This window comes from Thamnophis elegans, chromosome 1, assembly GCF_009769535.1.
Source record: "Thamnophis elegans isolate rThaEle1 chromosome 1, rThaEle1.pri, whole genome shotgun sequence".
Classification (NCBI taxonomy): domain Eukaryota; kingdom Metazoa; phylum Chordata; class Lepidosauria; order Squamata; family Colubridae; genus Thamnophis; species Thamnophis elegans.
Window position 1 is genome coordinate 17,996,518 of NC_045541.1, and position 24,372 is coordinate 18,020,889.

General features: G+C 38.3%; 1 protein-coding gene across 1 annotated transcript in view; it reads right to left on the reverse strand.

The window, feature by feature from the left end:
- Positions 1 to 24,372, reverse strand: part of ZNF804A (zinc finger protein 804A) — a 262,521-nt gene that overhangs the window by 16,439 nt on the left and 221,710 nt on the right. Inside the window, exon 3 of the mRNA XM_032226153.1 lies at positions 1,047 to 1,177. Within this exon, the coding sequence (XP_032082044.1) occupies positions 1,047 to 1,177 (131 nt within the window). The remainder of the gene's footprint in view (positions 1 to 1,046; positions 1,178 to 24,372) is intronic.

Here is a 24,372-nt window from a genome sequence, read left to right on the forward strand (position 1 = left end):
TGATCCAATATTGGACACATATGTTCTAATTCTCTGGAAAATGCTGCAATGCTGGGAAAGGTAGAAGGAAGGAGAAGAAAAGGTCAACCAGCAGGAAGATGGATGGTTCAGTTACAGTTGCAATGGGTGCACTGTTGGGACACTTGAAAGATCAGATTGGGGATATATCATCATGGAGAAAATCTACATATGTGATTGTGAGGAGTCAATAATGACTTGATGGGATATAATCAATGAGGTTGATATAGAAAAAGCTTTGGATCCAGCAAAAGGTTTCTAATGTCAGAAAGGGGAAAATTGCTATTCCTTCTCTATTTACAATCCCCAGAGTCATATCCACATAGTTTGAATCCCCCAGAGCACATCTTCAAAAAGAAGACAAATCTGTAGAAGAATGGGCTCACCCACAAAATTAATCTCACCTTTTTCTTTTGGCAGAGCTATGAGATTCTGTCTCCCTTCCAGCAGTATTAATGAAAATGTTGCAGAGAATCAACAGCCCAGGGAAATATCTCTTTCCTTCAAATACTGTCTGTCATTGGCTTCAATTTGTCTGCTTGCCTTCATCAATATAGATATACAAACTTATGTCCACACATACATAAACATTCCTACATGCACATGCATATAGTACACACACACACACACACATACACAGACACACACACACACATACAAACACCACAATCACTGGTATCTGATCAAACTGGACAAGATGAATGTGTCATCATAGCCCTATATCTTCAAATGGGATGAGCTTGCAGTAAAATGGTACTTCTGCCATCCCATAGACACCATTGCCTATGTCGTATTTTAGTTAAATGTATGCCACTTTGTGAATGTTTAACTTTCTTGAAAGGCAACAATACTTTTAAAATGCTTATTATTATTATTTTTTGCATTGTGCCAAATCTAGTTGTCAGATATAGATTTGTCAGGAAAAAAAAATCTTTATGTTTTTCTGCTTTGAGATCACAATGGTCAATTCCGTTCTTTCTCCCTTTCTTTTCTTTTTCTTTTTTTCCTTTTAATAACTTCTCACTCACCATGCAGCTTCTTTTCTGAGTTCAGCTAACTTGTGTAAGCGTTGAAGAGCTTTCTCTTGTTTCCTTTCATCCTTTCTTGATTTGGATGCTACATTCCGAGCAAACTCCCTCTGCTTTAGCTCCTTGAGCCTCTGTTGGAAATAATTGGAAGCAAGCAAGAAAAAGAGAAATGTTAAGCAGAGAAAGGAACTTCTATGAAGATATCACTTTGCAATACCACAATTTAATGTTGACTACACTTTTGGACAGGAAGAAATGAAAGTGCTCTGGCATTGCTGCCATGTACTGTTTTTTTAAAAAAATCAGCAAGAAATTCAGGGCTGCTTATATTTTGTTTAATATAGTAAGATCCATCTTGCAATTTCTCAAAAATTCCATTTTCCTATCTTATTCCCAGGTCAATTTATTTCTTGGCATGGTATTTTTGAGTTTATTGATAAATATACTTGAAGTGGCTATAGTGGTTATTTTTCTTGTTTGTCTCACATAGTTTAATCCCTCTGAAAAACCCTGGTACTCAGCAGAAACAGCTTCGAGCAGGACTGTTCTGCACTACCTTCCATTAGGATTTAATTGATCCATGGGAAGTTAGCAAATGTAGGATGCTGGAACAATAATTCCGCAATGAAATAGTATACGTTCTAAAACACAACCAGGTAACTACCAGAACACCATATTCTAAATATAAGAATATTACTGAGATTTTCTTCTCCTTGAAATAATTTTCAATGGTCATTTTTTTTTTCATGAAATCCCATGAGAATTGTTCAAGAAAAAAATAAAGAAGTTTTCTGGCAGAGACTAAATAAAATCCTCTATTTCTTTATTGTTAAAATATTAGTTTAAAATGAGACATAATTCCTTACATTTGGGGGATTGTGCATTTGGGGGAATTGATATTGTTTATTAGCAATAGTAGCAATAGCAGTTAGACTTATATACCGCTTCATAGGGCTTTCAGCCCTCTCTTAGCGGTTTACAGAGTCAGCATATTGCCCCCAACAACAATCCGGGTCCTCATTTTACCCACCTCAGAAGGATGGAAGTCAACCCTGAGCCGGTGAGATTTGAACAGCCGAACTGCAGAACTGCAGTCAGCTGAAGTAGCCTGCAGTGCTGCATTTAACCACTGCGCCACCTCGGCTCTCTTCCCCCCCCCAAAAAAAACCACTTTGCCTTATGACTCTGAATACCCAGATTGTAAACCTTCTCCCTCTGCACATCCAAAAGCTACTCGAACATCAACAGAAAATCCCAATGTACAAACAGTAACTCTGTCTCGCTTGATTTCAACGATCCCAAAATTGCCCTAACATGTTTGAAAGTTAGGTAGGCATATCTGGGGATGGGATTCTACCGGTTTAGACCAGTTCACCCAAACTGGTAGCTCCAACAATCAGCTAGGAGTGAACCAGTTTGCTCCCACAATCAACTGGGCCTGACCGCCACCCCCCCAACTCTATGCTTTACCTACCTTTCTCAGCTGAGTCACGTGGCAGAGTGGATTGCCATGCCTCACTGTTTTCCTTCCCTAGCGGGAATCCAGAAAGTAAATATTCTCTGAACTACACATGTGTGATTGAAGCACACGCATGCTCAGCAAACTGGTTGTTAAACCAGTAGAATCCCACCCCTGGGTATACCTGCAGAATAATTCTTTGCATGAAGCTGCACTAGCCCTCAATCCAGAATGAAGCCCTGTCAAGTGACAGTATTTTTAAAAGCTGTTCAGCCCTCCTAAGCACCACAAAAAAAAAAAAAAAAACAGCTTAAAGCTGCATTGTGGAAGTTGTGCATAGTCATTCCATTGAGTTAATCAAAGATTAAACTTTTCAATCTGCTGTGTATCCAAACAAGCTCCAAAAAATCAAACCCATTACATGTTCAATCTTGGAAGATAAACACATTCCATTAGTGTAATAAAAATGGCCAGATGAATCAATCAAACACTGCACTACTTTATTAAGAGCAATCTTTTAAAACAAATATTTGCACTATGGCAAGCAGTAGCAACCCTGCTCTTCTCCTGCAAGGCTGCCCTAAAGCTACTACTAGCTGTTGTGACAAGGGTCCTTTTTTTGTAAGCAAGTTTGAATTCATAAAAATGAAGCCTGTGATGACAGATATTGAGATAAACCTGGAGCCACATGTGGTTCTCTGTTGGCTGAACCCACCACTGGCTGGCCCTGCCCCTCACCCTCCCCTTCCAGTCACTCCTTACCTGATCTGAGATGAGAGAGAGGGTGAGAGAAAGAGACACAGAGAGAGTAGAGACAGACAGAGAGAGAGAGAGATGAGAGAGAGGGAGGGAGAAAGAGAAAGAAAGAGACAGAGGGGGAGAAAGAGAAAGAGAGAGAGACACACACAGAGAGAAATACCCATTTCCCACAGAAAACATCGGGGGCCACAAAACCTCAGTAGGCATGGCTGGGGGGGTCATGTGACTGGGTGGGAGTGAGTGATGTTGAGTTGGCCATGCCCACTCAGATTTTGTGGCTCCAGTGTTTTCTTTTCTGTGGGAAATGGGTCCAAATGGCTCTTTGAATGTTTAAGGTTGCAGACCCCTAGGATAAACAAATTGCAGAAGAAATATTTTCAGAGTAACATGAATACCTGCAAATAAACAGAATTCAAGTGTCGTCTCCCCGTTCTCACATTTCTCAGTGTTTTGTCCTATGGTTTCATTACAGAAGGCAAAAGATTTGCTCTGATTTCCAACTATACAAGGCAAATGTATTTTGCTGTCTTACCTGAGCAATGGTATTGATGTAATCACAGATTTTGTTAGTAACAAATTATAAAAATAAAACTAGTAAAGTGGAGAAAATTATTCATTTTGAATTTTAAGATGAATTTATTTATTTCTGCATATTAAAGCTAGAACAGAGACTTCCTGGGGGCGTGGCCTGTTGCCGAGGAGGGCTCCACCGAGCTCCTCAGAGATCTGCTCTGTATATCTAAATAAGATCATAGATAGCACCCCTTTTTGGCAAAAAAAGGGGCAGGGAGTAGCTCTGTAGGCGAGGGTCTATTCGTAAGCCACAGCCTTTTTCCCTTTTTTGGCTGTGGACAGAGATTAGATCCAGCCGGAGCAGAGCTTTTATCTCCAGCCAGTTCTTCTCAGCTGCCTTTTTTTTTTGGCAGCCCCAGACAGGCTAGCCCCCCCCCCAGGACAAAACAAAGTTTTTTCAAGCTAGAATTGATACGGGCGGGTCCCACCCCTGTGAGATTTATGCTTTTATTACTATCTTAAATACCAGCACCATTTGTCTTAGAGACTTCTTTGTCTAAATGGACTTCAAAATGGCGATTTCTCTCCGTGGATGATTGATAGTGGATGTACTTAGCCGGTTTTACCTTCCTGCAGACCGCTCCTTAACAAAATAAACTCTTCTTCTTTGGAAATAGAGGGGAGCAAAGCGCTGCTTACTTGTTTATTTATTATGGCACCCAGGTCAAAGAAGCGTCTTGCTACAAATGTGTCTAAAGAATTTAAAGAATTTTTACTGGAACCACAGCCTTTGTCTCCTATGCCCTCTACTGGAGAATTTCTAACACAGGAATATTTCTTTAAAATGTTTAATGCCTTTAAACAAGAAATTAAGGAATTTGTATTGGAACTATATGATGATTTAAAGTCTAAAGTTAATCAAATGAAGGCGAATACGTTTGCAGCCGTGTCTGCCCTGTCAGATTACTCTGCTGAAATAGAGAACAAATTGGAAAGTTTGGAGAAGGCTAATTTTAATTTGACTACCAATATTCAAATTTTACAACAAAAAATTAGAGACAATGAAGAACAGCTCATGATGATAAATTTTAATAGGAAGGCATTTGCAATAAGAGTTAGAGGATTCCGTGAAAAGGAGCAAGAGAATTTGAAACAGACCTTTGCTGAAGCCTTCAGCTATGCGGTGGGAAGCCCGGGACTTAACTTTGATTGGCAGATTCGGAAAATCTATCGCCAGAACTCATTGATAGCGGAACAGCGACAGCTCCCAAGGGACATAATTATACATTTCTCTACAAAAGAATCTAGAAATGCGATTGTGCAAAAGTTTTATAATAACAGTCTCCGAGTTGATGGCCAGAACTTGATTGTCTTCAAAGAAATACCTTTCCAGATGTTAAAGGCAAGAAGGGACTACACCTTTTTAACTAAGGAGCTTAGGAGTCAACAGATTCGATACAGATGGGAGGCCCCTGCCGGCATCACGGTTACATTTGAGAATCAAAGATTTCGTCTTAACTCTGTTTCGGAGGCTCAAGATTTCTATTGCAGGATTCTGAAGGCGGGACTTCCTGACTCGCTTGGAAGAGAGGAGAGACAAGTGGAAGGAGAAGGCAAACGGCAGGCCATGTGGTTGCAAGATGGAGGGGGTAGCCCTTCCTCCCTCGGAGAAGCAGAAAAACGGAGATCGAGAATTTAGACATTTTAAAATACTCGCCAAAGTTGAGGACTGAATGGGGGTTTGAGACCTCTCTCCGGTAGAAAAAGCGGACTAATTCTTATTAGAAGGGAAAGCTGGGTGAAACTACTTTGAGCTAGATTTTAAATTAACGTTAGCATAAATTTGATAGTGGTAAACATCAGACAAGCAAGGGATGAGGGTAAAATATATGTGGAATGATTTACATTGTTTAAGGCTTATTAGAACAGAAAGCCGGTTGGGATTATCTTAAGATAAGTGTAAAAAGAATGCGGAATGATTTATGTTGTTTAAACTTTGTTAGAAGGGACTATTTTAAAACAGAAGGTTAACTGACTCTTGCTGAAAGTATTGTTTGAATATGTGGAATGATCCATGCTATTTAACTTTTATTAGAAGGGAAAGTTGGTTGAAATTGCTTTTAGTTAGATTTTAAACAAATGCTAGTATAAATTTGATAGTGGTAAATATTAGACAAGTAAGGGATGAGGGTAAAATGCATGTGGAATGAACTACGTTATTTAAATCCTATCAGAAGAGAAAGTCGGTTGGAATTATCTTAAGATAGAAATTGATTTCTGTGTAAAGTAATATTTGATCTACGCTGCTTAATTTTACTAAGAAGGGGAAGCTTGGCTAGATTACTTTGAATTACTGTTTGAAAAGGAGGTTAAGAAAGATCACTTACGCTGTTTAAATTTTACTAGAAGGGAAAGTTTGATTACTCCTCTGTAAAGTCATATTTGAATATGTGGCATGAACCACGTTGCTTAAATCTTATCGGAAGGGATCATGAGGTTTAGGAAGAGGAACGGGAGAGTCTACAGAAGGTTGGGGTAAATAGCAAAGAAGTAAGAGACGAGAATAAAATATAGATAGAATGATTTATACTATTTAAGCATAGATAAAGATGGGGGGCTGAGATCAACACAAAGAGTGGTTTCTTTTTCTTTTTTTCTTCTTTTTTCTTTTCTCTTTTTTTTTCTCTCTTCTTTTTTTTCTGTTTTTCTTTCTTTTGACATATTACTTTTATTTTTTAATCCATATGTATACAAGATATTTTAGACAGAAGGTAGTGCCAGGTGTGGGCCCTGGGAAGTCGGGAGGATTGGGAATGGGGATTTGTGGGGGGGGGTGGGGGGGTGTTAAAATAGTCTTAATAAGAATAAGAATGTATTTATATACGGTGGTTTTTTCTTTCTTTTATTTTTTTTTTTCCCCTTGGTTCATTTTACTTTTATCAGATCAAACAACACTCGAATAAAGGCATACACCAAGGAGGGAGGTAGAGGGAAAGAAGAGGGAGGAGTAAGGAAGGAGTAAGGGGAATGTAAGGAGGGTGTCTGGGGAGTAAGGGGAGAAAGGTTTGTGGGGAAAGGGAAGTAGGAGGGGAGTGTTAGAGGGAGAAAGGAAAGTTGGAGGGGGTAGATGGGGTGTATGGAGGATGGAAGGGTTAGGTGGGGTTGTGAATGATGAGTTGTGTTTCCTTTTTATTTGTTCGTTTTATTCCCTTTTTCTTTTTTTCTTTTCTTATAGTAAATACCCTGTATATAAGTGATTGCAAATGGAATGTGAAAAATGAATAAAATATATTTTAAAAAAAAAAAAAAAAAGCTAGAACAGAAACTGAAAGTAAACAATCCAGCAAAAATATGTAGTTCTATAGTAACAAATGTTATGGAAAATTGCATCCGAAATATGCAAGATTTTAAAATGGAACATAATACTTTGAACAAAACAAAATGTCGGTGAAATATGCAGGTATTTTCAGTGAGAACACCTTGAGGTAGTCCAAAATATTGTCAGAAGAAAGGGGATAAACATTACTCTAAACCAGTGCAGCTAATGATGATTTAAGCCTTTTTCTTATACCATACAAACAGGCAAATGGAGTAAGAACTTCATCTTTGAGTAATGTAACTCAGAGAGAAATAATCAGAATAATCAGTTCTTCCACATAAAAGTTACCTGAGTTTCCTCTAAACCTTGTATCTTGCAACCAAATCAACTGATCTCTCTTTGTAATACTTGTTCTGCAGCATAACTTTCTCAACTGATTGTTCTTCACTTGGTACTCCTTATTACTTACTTCTCACTTACTTACTTCAATGATTTGGTCTAAACTTCTTGGTTAGAGCTAGAAACACACGGCATATTCATATCTCCTTGGTCTCGGACTGATAGATCTCATCTTTGGTAGAGTATCTCCTGGGCTATTTTCCTCCATTGATATTTCTTTCCTATTAAACTTTCAGCTTTCCTGAAGGATTTTTTTTTTATTCCATTGCTGTTAAGTTTTTTTTTTCAGGTTTAAATTTAGCTGCCAGGATTTTGCTTCTTTACCAATACCATGCTTACTGGAGATATTTTCCTTTCATTTTATTTGGGGGGGGGGGTAATATTTACTTATCCTTTTTTCCATGTTTCTGTTCTTACCATACACATTTACTATGCAGTGTGTTAAGACTTCACACAAGGTGTGACAGTACTGTCATCTTGAAACTTCAGACACTCCTACATTCAGGAAGTTGCTTATGACCTAAAGCTTCACAAATATAACTTTGTTCATCAACTTTCCTGAATGCAATGATGAAGTCATGTATACATAGAGAATCTGACTGCTGCAGAATATGGAAACAAGCTCTTTCAATAAATGTGCCTTCACGTTTACATGCTAGGCTCTTTTGCCCTGCCTTTTGGGTCAATGGACTTTTAGCGTCTACATATAAAAGATTGTTTCTTGGCCTGATAATTGCTGGCCCTTGTCTTACCAGTTTTAGCTGTCACAATTACAGACTCCAAATTTTTAGCTTACTTTTGTTCTTATTTTTTTTTAAAATGAGAACTGTCTTCATTGGATCAAAGCATTCAACCCCATGTGTAAAGTCATTAATGAGTAGATATGAAGTGATGATCTGCAATTCTCATTTGATCCCAATCTTTAGGATTTAAATAAAGCCACATAGTCTCTGGGGACCTTGAGACTTCTGCAATGTTATTTACTCCTTTTTCTTCCTTGGTCTTCCACCTCCCGTCTTTCTCACTCTTCTATTTATAGATCTGCTAAGATTTTAATTGAATAGAATGTAAAAGAATAAGGTATATAAGGTATTATGGTAACTGGAAAATACAAATCCTGTTAAATGATATTTAGGTGTATGTCAGTGGTTTGCAAATGGCTCAGTTGGGTCAAATATAGCTCAGGAACACAGGCGGGTGGGTGGGCCCTCCGAAGCACCAGAACGGTGTCTGTTGCTCCTAGCAGGCACTGGTATGCCTGTACCTGGGCGTACCTCCTGCAACCCACCACTGATGTATGTGTATCAGCACTCACTGTTTCAACAGCTTCTGTTCCTATGGTTAGTGTTAGTACTGAGATATACTCCTTCATGGAACTAACCTAATTTAATTCTGCAATTTATAATTATAGCTGGATGTACTAATTAGACTTTCCTTTCCCCTCTCTCCTCTCTCTTCTCTCCTTTTTCCTTTCCTTTCCTTTCCTTTCCTGAAATCTTTATGCAGTGCATTTACAAACAATATTTATTTGCTCTTTATTGTTTCTACATGCCCACTTTTCTCATTTTGACTGTACACGCACTTGTTGATTCATATGCTTTCATAATTAAAAGGATGCCAAGAAAAAAAGGCAAAGTGAATTATTATACTTGAAATGGTTGTTATTTCAATGGTCCATTCTCACTTTTTAAGGAACTCCAATACATGTTAAGGAGTACCAATACATTGTACAGCAATTTAAATAATCATGATTTCTATTGCTACTATTTTTCAGATGGAGCTTAAGAAAGTTTGTAGTCTCTAGCAATTAGAAAGTAGCTTTGTTTGAATAAAACATCGGGATATTTTAAATAGACCCTAAGATTTATTTTTATGACAGTTAGTTCTTCTGTGGATTTCTCCCTCCATTATAAAAGAGAACATTCTGCAGCTATGATCCTGGACATACTCTAAAGTTTTGGAAGGAATATTAAAACTTACACAGAAAACATTATTTAGGGAGATGGTTGGACTTTCCTTCACCAGATGATCTGAAGCAGAAGCTAGAGAGGATACTTTCATTTAGATTTCTGAAATAAAAAGCTGTCCTTGATGCTCTAATACCCCCTTTATAAATTCTTATGATTTGAGGAAATGAAAGTACAGCACTACTGTGTGAATTGGGGTAGATTCAATGGACAATGGGAGTCATTGTGAAATAGGTATCTGATGGTATGTCAAGCTGTAATTTTGTAAGTTTCTTAGGGAGATATAAGACAACCGAGAGGAACATGGCCCATCTCACGGGCAGGGTTGAATTTTAGAAGTTCGTAAAATTATAGCAGGAGAGAGGAAGGCATACAGAAGAACATTAAGATAAAGGTTCCCCTTGCATATATGTGCTAGTCAATCCCAACTCTAGGGGGCGGTGCTCATTTCTGTTACAAAGCCAAAGAACCAGCGCTGTCTGAAGACGTCTCCGTGGTCATGTGCTAAATGCTGAAGGTGCATGGAATGCTGTTATCTTCCCACCAAAGGTGGTCCCTATTTTTCTACATTCATTTTTACATGTTTTCAAACTGCTAGGTTGGCAGAAGCTGGGACAAGTAACGGGAGCTCACTCCATTATGTGGCGCTAGGGATTTGAACATTAGAGGCACATTAGAGGCACAATAAATGGACAGAGGAAATGGATGTGGATGGCAGAAATTCAAAGAAGGGTTTAAATTAGAGTGCTCTTTTTTGTAGAGTAGGATTGGTTAGGGGACTTAAGCTTCTATGAATGAATGGAAGCATTCACACAGGTGGGAGATATCATGGGATGAGGGGCAAATATAGAGATGTCATTCGTATTGGGAATAAGGGAGTGGGGATGAGCAGCCCGACTCACCTAGCAGGGTTGTTGTGGGGAAAATAAGGAGAAGGAAGGTCTGCTAGCTATGTTCGCTGCCTTGAGTTATTTGCAAAAATAATAAAGGCGGGATACAAATATACAAATAACACTACATCTGTTTGAAGAACAGAGCATTTTAATATTGTGGAATCCTGCTAATCCTTTGATTTCTGTATATTTATTTGCGCCAGGCAAAATATCCTGACTGTGCTGTTTGAAGACCTTAAAATATGCTGAACTAGTTTACCTGGTTTTTTAAAAAAACTATCAGCAGTGATCTGTTATTTTTCTTTCATTTAAATAATGTTCTAGTGGAGCAGACAGTGACCCTAATCGGGAGCCTTCTAGTAGAGCCATGGGCAATTTTCTGAGTACACACCATGATTAATTCAGCCTAGCACTAAAAGGAGTTTAGAATTCAATTACAATGCATTTGGATCACTGAAGATGTTAGGCACTTCAGGGTACCAATAGTATGACAACCTCCTTTATTAAGCAAGAAATTTGGATCAACCATGTTTTGGTTTATAACATTTAACAATCCATGACTGGCTAATTATTCAAAACAATGAGGTTACAGATGGTTTCGGGAACCATGGACTTCTCTGATCTCTTCCATGTCAAACTGGGCCACCAATGAATAATTAGCTTTATTTTGGGCATAAAATCCTTGATGTTTAAAATACTAATTTGGCAAAAGTATCAGCCAGGTATGGGAGAAGGGGGTATCTTCCCCCACATCTGAAGAATGTTTCTGCCTATCCTGAAACTTTTTAAAAACTTTATAAAGTGATAATCTCAGAGCAGTGGTTCTCAACCTTGGCAAGATGTATGGGCTTCAACTTCTGGCTGGGGATTCTGGGAATTAAAGCCGATGCATTTTGAAGTTGCCAAGCTTCAGAAATATTGCCTTAAAGTAACTGAGGAGGCATCCAGTCCCAAATTCCTCCTTCCAAAGGCAAAAAAGGGATATCCAATGGGAACACAATTGCCTCCTCATCTCCAAGAAAGATGCTTCTGTCTCCTTTGCCAGCGTTAGCTCAATTTTACATAAGTGATTCTTTGCCTTCAGCTCTTCAGCTCTATAGTGCTAAGACTGCATCTGAATCAGTACATATATTATTAAAGTAAGGCAATGAGAGATGATGGAGGATGGATGAAAACAAGTGTTCTTTGAGCAACAAGCTTTATTGGGTTGATAAAAAATATAATAAATCAAATTAGTAAGTGTGCTTCTCAGTTCATTGACAAAACAGGGCTGGCAACATTGCTTTATTTATTATTTACATCCATACATCCTTATATATTTTTTATGGTCATCCATCTACCAAGGCACTCTGGGTGATGAAAGTTTGAAGACAGTCAGTCAAATCACAATCAAACATTTACTGTTTCCAATTCATTTAGAATGCATGCCTGTTAAAATGCACAATAAAAGACCATGTTTTGGGCCCTAAAGAAATCCCAATAGCAATATGACAGCTACAGCTGCAACTACATCACAGTCTGCTTTGTGGACCTTTGTGGAAATAGCCAGGATTTCATAACCTTCTGGAGACCCTGGAGATCCAGGCTCAATCTGCCGTATCTAGCTGGATAAGTGAGAACTATTGGGAGAGGTGGTCGTGTATATGACCTGGTTCTGCTGTGTAGGGCTTTAAGGTGATAATCAGACCTTAATCAGGTCCAATTTGCACCTGGAAGTCTACTGGAAGTCAGTGCATCTCATACAAAGTGTTCTTATATAGAGAGCATCCAATACTGCATATGATGCTGCCTTTTGGACCAGCTGAGCTTTCAATGCTATTCAAGGGGAGCCCCATATTCAGTGCATTGCAACAGACCAAATGGAAACTGACTAAGGCATGGGTTTCCCCAAGAAATGTCTCCTGAATAGGAATAGATGCAACTAATAGATGCAACTAGATGCAAGTGATAATTGTAGAGAGGTTCTCTTCATCATAGCTCCCACCTATTCCTCAAGCAGGACACAAGAGTTCAAGAAAACCCAACAATTGTACACCAGTTCTGCTTCAGGAATTGTTCTCCATCTTGGGTCAATATTGGAAGACCACTAGATGTAAAGTTCCTAAAACCCACAGTCACTCAGTCTTTTCAGGGTTCAACTGATTCTTCCCTATCCAGACTGGGAAAGTTTTATAAACAAATCTCATCAGCATATTAATTATTCTCTCTCTCTCTCCCCCCCCTCTCTCTCCATCTCTTCCTTCCCTCTCCCCACCCTCTCTCAAACACACACACAGTGATGGATGAGAGATCAAGGAAGGGTGAGATGGATACACTTTCCCCATCCCAGATATCATCCATTAATGTGAACAATGGTGTTTTGGTACTATATCCCAGCTTGAAATTCAACTGAAACAGTGCTGTATTATCTGCTTCCTCCAGAGCCTCCTGGGACTGCAAGGCTACAATCTTTTTAACATGGTTCACCAGAAAGGAAAAGTTGGAAATTGAATGGAAATTGTTTAGTACTTCTGGAACCAAGGATGATGTTTTGAGAACGTGAAAGAACACCTCTTTTATGGTTTTGTTTCCTATTACAAATGGACATTTATCTAGATTATTGCTGTACCTATGTAAAACCACTTTTTTTTTTCAATGAATGAAACAAGCACGAAAAAATTCCCTGGAGGAAAAGCCTAGCATGTTTGCTAGTGATCAATGAACATGTAATAAATAGTGTTTTATATACTCTAATGCTCAGCAATGATGCATTTTAAAGCAATCACCCAAACAGTTTAAGAGAAGATTTTAAACGTGGTATCCCATAGGTTTTTTTGAGTCAAACATTTGCTCTTTCCAATTCATTTAGAATGCATGCCCGTTAAAATGCACATTTCCATCTTAGAAATAATTCATTCAGTGAAGTAGTCCCTTCCTGAAAGACAGAAAACTGTGATATGGAGCAGAATCAACAATAGTTATAATATGTGTAAGTGTATACAAGCCTATCACAACAATAACAAAATCTTTGCTCATGTTGCTTAGACTGGTCCTAATTATTCCCTCTACATTCTTTTCTAATTGCAACATAAAGTAACAGGCTTTTTTAAAATGTAGAACTATAAATTCATAAAAATGCATTATGCATTTTTCCTTTATGACTCAGAAAGTTTGGTAGTTTGATCCATAGTTGCATTGCCTTTTATTATCAATAAATAAATAGCTGGATATTCTGAAAAACTCAGACAAATTATTAAGAACTTTGAGTGTAATATGATTATACTTAGAAATGCTGTACATCTTGCAAAGTATTTTTAATGAAAGTGTCTCAGATGTTTGATGAAAGTGACACAAGGCTATCGTTTAATTAAAGCATTAAAAAAAGTTCTGTTGCAAAAAGCTTCATAATTGTATTGTTCTAATGTGTATTCAAGTGACTTGAAATTCCATAATGTAAAAGCTGTGCAAAAATTTGTAGTTCTCTAATATTTTCCTTTCCTTTCCCCAATATGGTTTTTACTATGATTCCTTGGTACCTAAAAGGTTGTTTACCATTGCCCCCACTCCCCCCGTAATGCTTGACCAAAGGCATTTTTGTGTTGCATTTGGTATTGTTGATGAAAAGGATTGGAAAAGGCTCAATTTCCTTCCACTGTTTTCACTGCCCTGACAACTATTATTAATCAGCAGACAAACATGGCTTAACATAGAATGGATTTTTCTGAGATACATCATAAATAGGGGGTGATTACATTCATCATTTTCACTTCATTTTTCCTATCCACTTTTGAATATGATGGGTAAATTTAAAATTTGGGTATATAGAGGATAAATTATAAGCTATCACAATTTCGGGACACTGCACATCATTATTATGAGGCTCAACCCATAAGGCAACATTCTTACCTTCCAATTCCTTGTTCTGTAGAGGTGAAGTCAACGTGAGATTGCCTATGCTCTGGTATTAAATCATGATATTTTTGCAAGCTGCTAAATGCTTTTGGTGATAGAAGGAGATGTGATAGCACAATATTGAATTTATTGAAGAAGTTCTTGTTTATTTTGTGGGACTTTAACTAAACTTCCTACTGCTTTTTTCCTATTTCTATTGACCTAATGATCATTTAAGCTGGTTCAAGCAATTGTCTTAAAACACACCAATACACACATTGCATCCACAGGAAGACAGAAGGTTTTTTAATGCTCTTCTACAAACCCACACACAATGTTCTTCATTTTATAATCAGATTGCACTCATTTGATTTTTGTTATAGCCAGAGGCTTGTGGTAGCTTTCCTCTTAATATAATGTTGTATGAGGGGCAGTCAGTTCTAGAAATGGCATCATAAAATAAACACAACCCTGCCTAGCAGTTGCCAAATGTAGAGATTAATGTTACTAAAACTTGGGGGACATCAATTTAGAGTGACTTGTTCTATCTTGTCCAAATCTGGCAATTAGAAAAACAAATCTTGCTACCAAAAATTGGGGGGGTGGGAGTAGTGAGAGAGAGGTTTGATCAAAATCCATTACTGCCATACAGCTTCAAGCAAATATGAATAGCAATATCTTACTCCATTGTGGGCAATAACAAATATGAAGTTATATTGAATGAATTTAAATTAAAAGATAAGTTCCTCTAACAAATTCATTGTTTGCATTTTCAGTGTTCCTGATAATTTGTTACTGTATTCTCCCTTTCATAATAATGTTAGGATTTCAAAATTATATGCTGTATTTTTCAGAATATAAGATGCACCAAGGATTTGAAGAGGCAAATTAAAAAATATATTTTTTTTTGCACTTTGCAAACCTCCCAAAAAACGGTCCATTTTTTTGCAAAAACGGGCCCGTTTTTTTAAAAGGGCATGAATAGCCCTTAGGAGGCTTGTAGAGTATTCCTGGTAGTGGGGGGGGACAAGCAAAAAATGGGCCTTTTTTCTGTCCTCCTCAGTCCCCAGGAGCTTTCTGAAAGCCTCCTACAAGCTATGCATGGCCATTTTGGTGAAGGGGTGGAGTTTTGGGAGGCCAAAAATGCTGTATTCAGTGTATAAGATGCACCCAGATTTTCAGCCTCTTTTTTGAGGCTAAAAAAAATACAGTACAAAATGAATCTCCTCTATTACAGTGATCAAATGAAGTTTCCCCCTTGGCTCCTAGTTCCATATTTGTCCTGACATTCCAGAGGGATATAAAAAAATGGTGTTCTCCCAGACTATGGACTAGGATGTTGGTATCCCTTTTGTTGGACTGTTGTGTTAATTGTTGCTGGGCTATTTTGGGTTTGTCAGAATTGCCATCTCTTGCTCTCTCTTGCTCCCTCCCCTCTCTTTTTCATCTGTTTTTGCTTTGCTTGCATCTGTTAGACTATATTTACATTGTTTTGGTACATTGATAACAATGAACAGAGTCATTTAGAGTTGGACAGCATCGAATCAATCAAACAATCCATCAATCAAATCCACACATGCAACATGCATACTATTCTGAACATTGTCAAGAACAGGCTTAGACAGCATGGCCATGTATGTATTTTATGCGCCCCACTGAAAGACTATACACTGTTCTCAGTGTTTTATGTGCTGTTTTTCGCAGTATGTTATATTTCTTATAATGCACGAGTATACATTTGTATCTACTTCTGGTGCTAATTGTATCTTCCGTTAAATGCAAAGAAACGAGGATATGGACCATTGATGATCTCATGTTTTTTTTCTCCTCCTTCCCCACCACAATTTCTAAACTCTGCATGCAAATATTAGCAAACAGAACATGAATAAAAGCCAATGTTTCTACAAAGAATGAAATCCCAGTTAGAGGAAAGAAAAATACTTAATTGGTTTACTTTCTGAAGTATAGTCAGAAAAAAGTAAACAGAAAAATTCAGAGGAAAAATATTTTTCAGGGGACAGGGTGATTTAAAAAACAAAACAAAATGGAGGGAGAAAAGAGGAATTGAAGTTGTTTTTCTTAAGATTTCTAAGAGGTCTGGAAAAGGTGAATGTAACTAATGGATTATTTTAAATGCAAGATTACAATGAGCAATTTCTATGCTGTTCTTGCATTGCTCCAATGTATGCCTGCTGCAATTAGCAACAATCATACATTCATATATTGCATATTAGTTTGGGTTGATTAACATAACTTAATTTTTATAAGCTAATCAGTTCAAATTGCATATTGAAATATTATTTAATGCCATGCTCAAATACTGTAATAATGGATATGCTACAAGAATCTGAATGGAATTTAATGAGAGTTCAAATGAATGTTGTACACAATTGATTTACTATATTAATTTTGCATTTGATAGTAAATATAACTATATACTAACCTAGCAAAGAATTCAGAGCATTACTAAATAAGTTCAAGAACTGCAAATACCCCGTTGAATAAAAGAACAATTTATTTATACCTACATTTTTTTTTCCTATAGAGCTGATAGTTTACAACATTTTTATCATCAGTAGTGATAGCAGTTTCAACCTTGGCCTAAAAATATTCTTGAAAATGCCTGGATCTTTAAAATTGTCTTTTAATGCATAAGTCCTTGAAAGTACTTCAAAAGAAGAAATTATCCTACTTCATTTTTCTTTCATCACACTGTGAGTGTTAGATGGGCATGGCTTTTTTTCCCATATAGTACTACAATAAAGCAATTGTCTAGTTTCTGTGGCGAGTAAAAATTATGATTGAGTGGATAGATATAAACTTTGTACTCAGACTGTGCAGAGGTAGAAGCTATTGCATATTAGCATGCCATCTGCTTTTGAATTCCTGGCTATCTTGTCTAGGAAAGGAGAAAAGTTTCCCAAACTGATAATAACCAAGCTTATATGCCAGTTTGGTTCAGCCTTCTAGCTACAGCAGAAAAGGGAGCTTCTATATAGTAGGGGTTGAATTTCTCTGGCTCAGCAGTACAGCTTTTGCTTTCTGGTCTCTGTTCTGTCCTTCATCTTTTACTCTGAGAGATGAAGGCAGGAAGGGAATGTTTAGAACATTTCTATTTGCATTATTTTGTTAGTGTATCTTCCAACTGCCTATTTCTAGATCGATGTCTATGTTGTAACTCTTGTATTTGAGCCGATCGGGGCTTACACGCACACGCACAGTGCATACGGCACTTGCGCAACACTCCGCCGAGCAGCTGGAACATTGCAGAGCCATCGTGGACTGTCACGGGCGGTAAGTACACATGCATGCGTGCATGTGGTGGACACCCAGCCCTGTTGCATCGTACGAGTTGCACCAGGATCCGGAACCCACCATTGATTGGAAGGCAGTTAGAAAGGGAGAGTTGGATGCTGCACCACGTTCACAGTAGACCCCCAAGAGAGCTGCTGCAATTCCTATTTTGCTGATGTGTTTGGTGGTTTACAGCATGGTGCCAGCAACGGAGCTGGCAGAATAGTCTTTCCAATATAGAATTATTATACAACCCTAGTCATTATTACTCTTACTGCTCTTTCCCTCTGATTTTTTTTAAAACTTTGGATCAGGAAGTCAACAATTGTTTTAAAGATTTCTTCTATCTTAATTTTGTAGGTCATCCTTAACAGTAAAATTGTAATAATAGCTTTCTGATGGTTTCATTCAGTCAGGATTACCAGATTTGGGCTGAAGACCCCTATAGGCCAACAAAGAGACACATAAATCTGCAATTGCTTCAATTTAATAGTCCTTTTGAGTTCTGCAGCCCAGATCTGGCAGCCTACTTCACTGAAATACTGCTGTTAAAGCAAATTAATCTTAGTATCTGGGCCTGTGGAAGCCCTCATGGTTAATCAAATGAAAAGCTCGCATTCCAAGCCATCCCCACACTTCTAGCTGTTCTAGCCTCCTCATAAACACGAGGCACAATGTGTATCTAAAGTTGAGCAAATGGCAATGGTTTCTCAGCTTTCTATATTAAGAAAATTGCTGAGGCTATTGTGTTGAATATTTTACCACTATCATGGGCAAAGTTGAGTAGAAAAGCAGGATGGACAACATGCAGAGCTTTATGATATTTTTGTTAGCTTCAGCAAAAACCTCAAGAATGCCTCATAAATATCACCACAGAGAAAGCTGCTGTAAGAATGCTGGAATGAGCTTCCTGCTTTTTCAATGAATTTAAGTGTATGATCAAAAGATCACAAAATTGAAACCCTTTGTATAGGGGCGAAAGGGTAGCATGCATCACAGCCATGAACGTGGAAGGTAATATTTTTTCAATGGCTTTTGGGGAGCGCCATTCTGCCTTCACTGAAGTTGATAACATAAAACAAAACAAAACAAAAACCTCACAGACTTCAGTGGGGATGGTAGAAACTTTCTAATTATAAAGATAAATTTGCAGTAATATCTTCGAGAGCTTTCCGCAACCGGGGAAATTAAGGACACATTGGAGTCCTTTTTCTTTCTTTACTTTAAATATCACTTGACATTTCAATTCCATTTCTGTATCACATTGTCCTACCATTTCAAATCTTATCCAGTAACAAATATATGAGCATTCTTCTTCCTTTTTTTCCCTGAGCATACCCAGGATAGATCCATGATTACCTTCTGACACATGCAGTACTTAATGTACCAAAATGGCTAATACAGATGCCTTCTGAGTCACATCAGAACAGCCATCCTGAGGCTAGGAGTCCATTGGTGGTAATAAAAAGACATGCTGAAAATAGGTGTTTCAAATCCTTAGTTGCCTGATCTCTCTCTCTCTCTCTCTCTCTCTCTCTCTCTCTCTCTCTCTCTCTCTCTCTCTCTCTCTCTCTCTCTCTCTCTCTCTCTCCATCTATCCATCTATCATCTCTCTCTCCCTCCCTATCTATCTATCTATCTATCTATCTATCTATCTATCTATCTATCTATCTATCTATCTATCTATCTATCATCTATCTATAATCTGTATACATTTCTCTCTTTCTCTATCCATCTATCATATCTATCTATCTATCTATCTATCTATCTATCTATCTATCTATCTATCATCTATCTATCTATCTATCTATCTATCTATCTATCTATCTATCTATCTATATTTATATATCTGTATATATTTTTCTCTTTGTGTCTGTGTGTGTGTGTGACTATGTCTCTCTGTGTGTGTATCTCTCTCTCTCTCTCCCTCCCTCTCTCTCTCTGTATAGATATATATCTATATCTGTATACATTTCTCTCTCTCTCTCTCTGTGTGTGTGTGTGTATCTCCCTCTCTCAGTATCTCTCTCACTCTCTGTATCTCTCTCTCTCCGTATGTATGTATATATCTGTATACATTTCTCCGCCTCCCTCCCTCCTTCCCTCCTTCCCTCCCTCTCCCAAGCATAAGTACCCTCAAACTAGTATTGGGGTGGAGCCAGTGGTGGGATTCAGTCAGTTTGCACTACTTCGGGACAACCAATTGTTAAGTTTCTGGCAGTTTGGTGAACTGGTTGTTGGAAGAAATAATTATGGCAGAGAACCAGTTGTTAAATTATTTGAACCCCACCACTAGGTCGAGTTCTTGAAAGCATAATAATCCACTTAGTGAATCATAACAAATATCTTCTTCCTCAATTCTTTTCAATTTCCACTATGGCCCTCACTAATGCTTTCCCCTGCAGAACAAGCTCATGCATTGTTACCCATTAAGTGGTGTTCTGTCTCCAGAGTGGAACTTCTGGACTTGATGCTTATAAAATCATGCATCTGTTTTGTAAGCTAGAGGGCACTGTGTATTGGTAATAGCTTTTGGGCCACCGTAGCTCAAGTGGTTTTGAAAGACTGCAGCTGTGTGTTTCCAACAGAGTTAACATTTTGAGTCTAAAGAATAATCTTTGTATTACTTCCATTCTTTTTATACTATGATGCAGCACTACTGGCACTGAGAATGGAATTGACTGAGAACTGAAGACCAGCAGGAAAGTGGTTGGGTATTCAAGTGCTTGAATAACCAGTCAAAAATAATCACTAATTGGAAACCTCAGAATTTTTTTTAAAAAATGGCTTAAAAAGTGGGTCTTGGACACACTTCAGTTGGTATTGGTCAACTACTTTATATGCAGAGAGCTTTTATTTTAGTATAAAATAAACACTATAAATCACTGAAGAAGAAAAGAGCTATCCTGTTGACTGTCTATGGCAAGGGTGTCAAACCGTGACCGACAAAAGCGCGCACCACAAAAGCGCGCCGATGAAACCGCGTCGCGAAAACCGCAACGTCATCAACATGCCAACAGCGCGCCAACAACAGCGCGCCAACAGAAGTGCAATTTAAGTTAAGGTAAGGGTTAGGTTCAGGGTAGTTTTAGGGTTACATTTAGGGTTAGGTTCAGGGTTAGGTTTAGGTTAGGTTTAGGGTTAGGGTTAGAGCGCGCTTCTGTCGGCGTGCTATTGTCAGCACGCTTCTGCACTCATTCGTCGGCGCGCTTTAGAACTCACGGTTTCGTCGGCCGCGCTTTTTGTCAAGCGCGCATTTGTCGGGGAACCGTGTCAAACTTGTGGCCCACAGGCAGGATGTGTCAAGCTCTGGTCACATCCACCCCAGTTTAGCGAAGGGGAAAATAGTGTGATATATCATGTGATGACTGCATGTCATCACGAGTTGGACACCCCTGGTCTGTGTGGCCTAGATATTTGCTCTCATAAGAGTTCTTGCTATTCCTGCTTGCCAAAGCCTAAAATGTTTGATTCACTTAGAAAATTACTCAAGGATCATTTCTCGGCTGCACCATCAGTCATTATAATGACATTTAAATTTCACGAGCAAGTTCAGCAACCTAGAGAAGCCATTGTTGTTTATATCACAGAGCTGCGTTAATGCACCTTAGCACTGCAATTTTAGAGGCTTTTTTTAAAAAAAGAGAGAGAGAGAGATGCTGAGTGATTGACTTTTGTGAGGAAAAAATGCTTTGTGTGCAGATTCAGTGATGTGGATTGCAGTTTTTCTTCAATATGCAGAGAATAATAAAGATCAACAACTGTATCACCTTCTGAATGTTTGTAACAAGGACATTCAAAATGATGCAGTGCTTCTGATGGGGATCAAGTGAAAGATGGAAATGGACTTTGAGGTGGATCTACAATCAGCAAGAGTGCATTCCTTTTTTTAAATTTTTATTTTAAACACATAAACACATCAACAAACACAAACACATGACTTAAAACAACATAGGAACAAGAAGTTCCATCATATATCATACAGCAGTTCCGTATCGGTTTCTTTGCAGTTAGTGTTTTTCCCTCTATATATTTCTATCTTGCATTCATGGTCCCCTTATTCGTTATCCATTTTTATGTACTATTCTATATTTATTTATACTTAGCTATTTATAACAAAATATTGTTTACCTATATTATGCTTTATATTCTTACTATCATTTATTCTCTTACATACAATTATAGGTATACATTCACATAGTTATTCTTTTTCTTTGCCATTCTTATACTTTTGTTATTCCATTTAAAAGGTTATAATATACAGTTTGGATTGCTTTGTTTACCATCCTTAGTGCCTGTTGTAACACACCTTATTTTCCTTTCTTTTCTCCCTCCCTTCCTTCTCTACTTTCTTCCTTCCTCCTCTCCTTCCCCTTCCTTCTTCCCTTACCTCTCCCTACTCCTACCCTCTCTCTTCCCCTTCCTGCCCTCTCTCCTTCTCTTTCTCTCCCTTCCACCCATCTCTCCTTACCTCTTTCTTCTTCCCTTGCCTCTCCTCCACAGCAAGAGTGCATTCTTGCTCCTACATTTTGAGGAGCCTTCTCCCAAGTTGTTGAGGCTACTGTGTTTTCTCCATGACTTCAGCAGCAAGAAGGTTGATTTTGCTGGAAGCTACCATGCAGATGCAAAGGTGGGCTGCTGGAAGAGCGAGGTGGCGCAGTGGTTAAATGCAGCACTGCAGGCTACTTCAGCTGACTGCAGTTCTGCAGTTCGGCTGTTCAAATCTCACCGGCTCAGGGTTGACTCAGCCTTCCATCCTTCTGAGGTGGGTTAAAATGAAGACCTGGATTGTTGTTGGGGGCAATATGCTGACTCTGTAAAACCACTTAGAGAGGGCTGAAAGCCCTATGAAGCGGTATATAAGTCTAACTGCTATTGCAGGAAGAACCCCCAGCCTCTAGCTAAGATTCTGCACAGTTCAGAGAACCCCCAAATCCCACTCCCAGATGGCCTCTGCCCACTCTGCCATACCCCTCCAAGGAGTCCCCACATGGCTCATTTTGGATGCTGGTAAGTGCAGGGCATGCACGGAGGGTCGAGGAGGGTGAACAACAGGCCAACCGGAAGTTTGGAAAGGCCAGAAATGGGCCAGCCTCCAGAGCTGCGGAGCCATTTTTGCCCTCCAGAGGCTTGAGGAAAGCCTCAGGAGCCCAGGGAGAACAAAAACACAGACACACATCCCGGCCATGTTGCAGGAGGCTGACTAGGCCATGCCCACTCAGCAACCAGGTGCTAAAATTTTTGAAGCACACCCATGTGCAGATGTCCAGGAACAGTCTTTCTGAGAGAGACTTCCAGTCACTGTTAGAAATATATTAGAAGGAATTAGCTCTTACTACTAGAAATCACTCTTTGTGGGATGCATACCACTGTCACAAATAGGCTAATAGAAATAATAGATTCCCAGAACTGTTCTCTGAGAAACCGGGAACGTGTAGTGGGAAGCCATTGTCATCCCATTTGGATATATCTACAAAATCAATTAACACAAAAGTCAGCAATATGCATTTGACAAACTGGGTGAAATTGAAGAAGTGTTTAAAAATATTATCAAGCAATGAGTTCTTGACATCATGTTACAGAGATCCTGTGAATGATACCAATTGGGCCAGTAGTAATACCTAATTGAGAGGGGTTAGAAATCCACTGTAATAAGGTATTTAGACAATTGACTGCCTGCAGCCAATCAGCTACTTTCTTTCTTTTTTTCTTCAGAGGGTGGCTGGTGGCTGTGGGAAGCCTTTGCAAAGCTTGATCTATGCCAAGGATACAATCAGCTAGCTGTTGATAATACTACAAGCAGATGTCCAATCTATCATCATCACCCATCATGATATGGTCTATCTTCCTTCTTTCCAAGCCAATCCATTAAACTAACTACAACAATGATTGATGGGAGCAAGTGATAGCCTTTATGCTTCTCTATTTCCCTTCTGAAAATAAAGGATGAAGATTTTAAAAAATAGGGTGCTAAAATTGCATTCTAGTTGCTCTTAAACGTGGCATGTGCGTGTGGATGTGTGTAAAATCAAAACTTCATTACAATCCTCAACCAGAAACCAAAGATAATAAATAAAACTTAATAATAAGAAAACATTCAACAATATCATATGTAAGCAAGGTTGTTTCTTCAATGTGATCGGAGCTGTGTTCTTAAGTTCAAATTTTGCACAACATAGTTGAGGTTAGTATTACTTCATCTGTAAGGTGGCTTGTATAGAAATCTTCAGTATGACTGGAACATTTTAAAATAGGGGTTGGAGTAGCTGTTGTCTTAGATCAGAAAAAAGGTGAAACTCAGAATAAAGCATGCCAATGGATTCAACCATATTTGATGTACGTGGACATGGACACAGAATTTTTGGGAATCTGCCCTCTAGGATGGCTGAGAAGAGAACATTAAAGTGAGACTTGAAAAAGCCTAAAATAGGAATATGTGAGAGAATGCAAATATTTTGCAGATATTTCTCTCAGTGGTTTAGAGGAAAATGGCTCAGCTCATTTTAATTGTATTACAACTTCCATATGGTATCTATTTTTTTCCACTTTGATCATATCCAAATCCAAAATTAACACGCACTCAGGTGACAGACCAATTAGATGTATTTTACTCATCATGTGTTTCCACCAACAAAATCTAAAACTATCTTCAAAATTAGACAAATCAGTCCAATAATAGAATTAACTTGCTGGGTCATGCACACAGATGAGATAATCTTTTGCTATTCTTGTTCTATTTTATCCCCAAGCCCTCCAATCTCACTTCAAAGTTCATCCCAGGAAAAGTCAGCAGATCTCCCCAAAACATTGAAAATTTTATCAAAACATCACTGAAACATTTTCAGGCTAATGA